We start from the raw sequence: 1,874 nt of genomic DNA, 5'->3' as shown, positions 1-1,874 counted from the left end.
AAAAACATTTTTTTTTCGGATTAACGCAAAATTCATTAAACCACTGGGAATGTATTAGTTTTAGGTATAAATAATGATCCATTGATTATTCCCTGCTGACTGGATTTTTCCTTTAATGAATGTATGGAATTGAAAGCAATCTTTTAATTCCAGGAAAATATGAAAAACAATTTCCTGTAAGATCCCTGAAAGTGGTAAAAGACGACGGCGGTGACCTGTGGTGCAGGCAGGACCAGTTTGGAGCGTTTCTTGGTGAACTCTGCCACGCCGCTGGTCTGCAGGATGGCAGAGGGCAGATCGCTCTCCTTCTTCTTCTTTATCTTTTGCTTATCCTTCTTCCTTTCTTTCTCTTCGCGTTCGCTGCAAACCAACCAGTCACACATCGTTTTTAGTTTGGAGTTAGTTCTTCAGAGGAATGTGAAATGTCTAAAAACAATATTTCTCTGTAGATCCAGAGCATGTAGAGCTGGAAATAGTTTCTGACCTGCGCAGTTCTCCGTCCAGGTGCTGCTGCCTGAGCCGTTTGAAGTTTGGCTCCAGAGCGTCGTACTGCTCCATGCTGGTGTCATAGAAACCCTTCATGGAAACACAAGCAGAACAACCTGGTCATCACACCGGTTTACCTGGGGATCCACACAGTTAACGGTGTATAAATAAATACCGCTGCAGGCTTTTTTTCAAAGGGGATTTCAGCGTTGTAGTTCACGCCTCTCTTATGCTTCCTCTTCTTCTGCACATTGATTCCCGCTGCACGCAGCTCCCTGCGTTTCTGCAGAGCAGCCAATCGCCTGTAGTGCAACAACAACGTTAACATGCATCAGCAGCTTTCATACGAGTTCCCCTCGGACTAAACTCAGCCCATCAGTAATGGGTGGATATAAAAGGATAAAAAAGGACCTGGCTTCCTCCAGCTGTTTCTCTCTGGCTTTCCTCTTGGCTTTTTTGCCCTGTGTGTTGGCCAAACGAGCTCTGGCCTCTGACAGCATCTCCAGCTCATCTGCACATAGAAACAACTCACTGTTAGTCATCAGGCCTTCCCTGCTAACAAAGCATCTAATAAATCACATATTAATGGTGTTAAAGCTAAAACTATTGTTTCATTGAATAAAGATGGATTATATCTTTAAATATTTAGACTTAAAAACTGAATGTATACACAAAGACATTTCGATACCTACAGCTTTTCAACAGTGAATGAGCAGCTTAAGCCGGGCATACACTGTACAACTTTTTTCAAATTGTTGTACGCAGCTACAGCTCTCACTGTCGAACCAAACCGCAGGGTTCGCTCTGATGCGATCTACCTGCTCACACTGTACGTCTAAAAACCAGGCAGGACTCAGCTCCACAGTGAGATGGAGCTACTCGGACTCGTCTATCCGGAAGCCAAGCGAGTAGAAGAGGAATATGAAGCTCACTAGAGTGAAACGCACTGCCTTGGCAATTTGTGCAATTTTATGCTGAAAGCCCTAAAAAGAAAAGGCGACAACGTATTTGGACAAAGACATGGCTGAGCAAACGTAGCTACTACGGTCTGTCAAATTTATAGAAAGAACTCCATTTCACTTGCACCCCCGCCATGCTGCTGTGTTTTTGTCTGAGGAAGAAGAAGAAGAACCCTCATTTGCCACTTGAGGATTTGCCCACGACCACCTTAAAACGGCCGACTGAATTTAAAAAATGTTGGATTTTCTCCCAACCTTACGATTCCTGATTGGGAGGTGGTCGTTAGAGGCTGATGGTCCCTTGTTACCCCCTGTACACTACATGACTCACGATGCAATATCAGGCTGAACGGCGGCCCGATCAAAAACTTCTCACATCACTGGAGATTCGGCCCAAAAGGGCAAAAAATCCTACAGTGTGTGAAGCTT

General features: G+C 44.3%; 1 protein-coding gene across 1 annotated transcript in view; it reads right to left on the bottom strand.

The window, feature by feature from the left end:
- LOC107081129 (cell division cycle 5-like protein) overlaps positions 1-1,028 on the bottom strand; it is a 4,687-nt gene extending 3,659 nt beyond the window's left edge. Inside the window, exons 1-5 of the mRNA XM_015369335.1 lie at positions 898-1,028; positions 662-788; positions 485-576; positions 169-360; positions 97-110 (exon numbers count right to left, since the gene is read on the bottom strand). Coding sequence (XP_015224821.1) covers positions 97-110; positions 169-360; positions 485-576; positions 662-788; positions 898-1,028 — 556 coding nt within the window. The remainder of the gene's footprint in view (positions 1-96; positions 111-168; positions 361-484; positions 577-661; positions 789-897) is intronic.
- Positions 1,029-1,874: the final 846 nt, after the last annotated feature.

This window comes from Cyprinodon variegatus, unplaced genomic scaffold, assembly GCF_000732505.1.
Source record: "Cyprinodon variegatus isolate N-32 unplaced genomic scaffold, C_variegatus-1.0 Scaffold3010, whole genome shotgun sequence".
Lineage (NCBI taxonomy): Eukaryota > Metazoa > Chordata > Actinopteri > Cyprinodontiformes > Cyprinodontidae > Cyprinodon > Cyprinodon variegatus.
The sequence above is the reverse complement of the archived record's forward strand: the minus strand, read 5'-3'. Positions and strand labels throughout refer to the sequence as shown.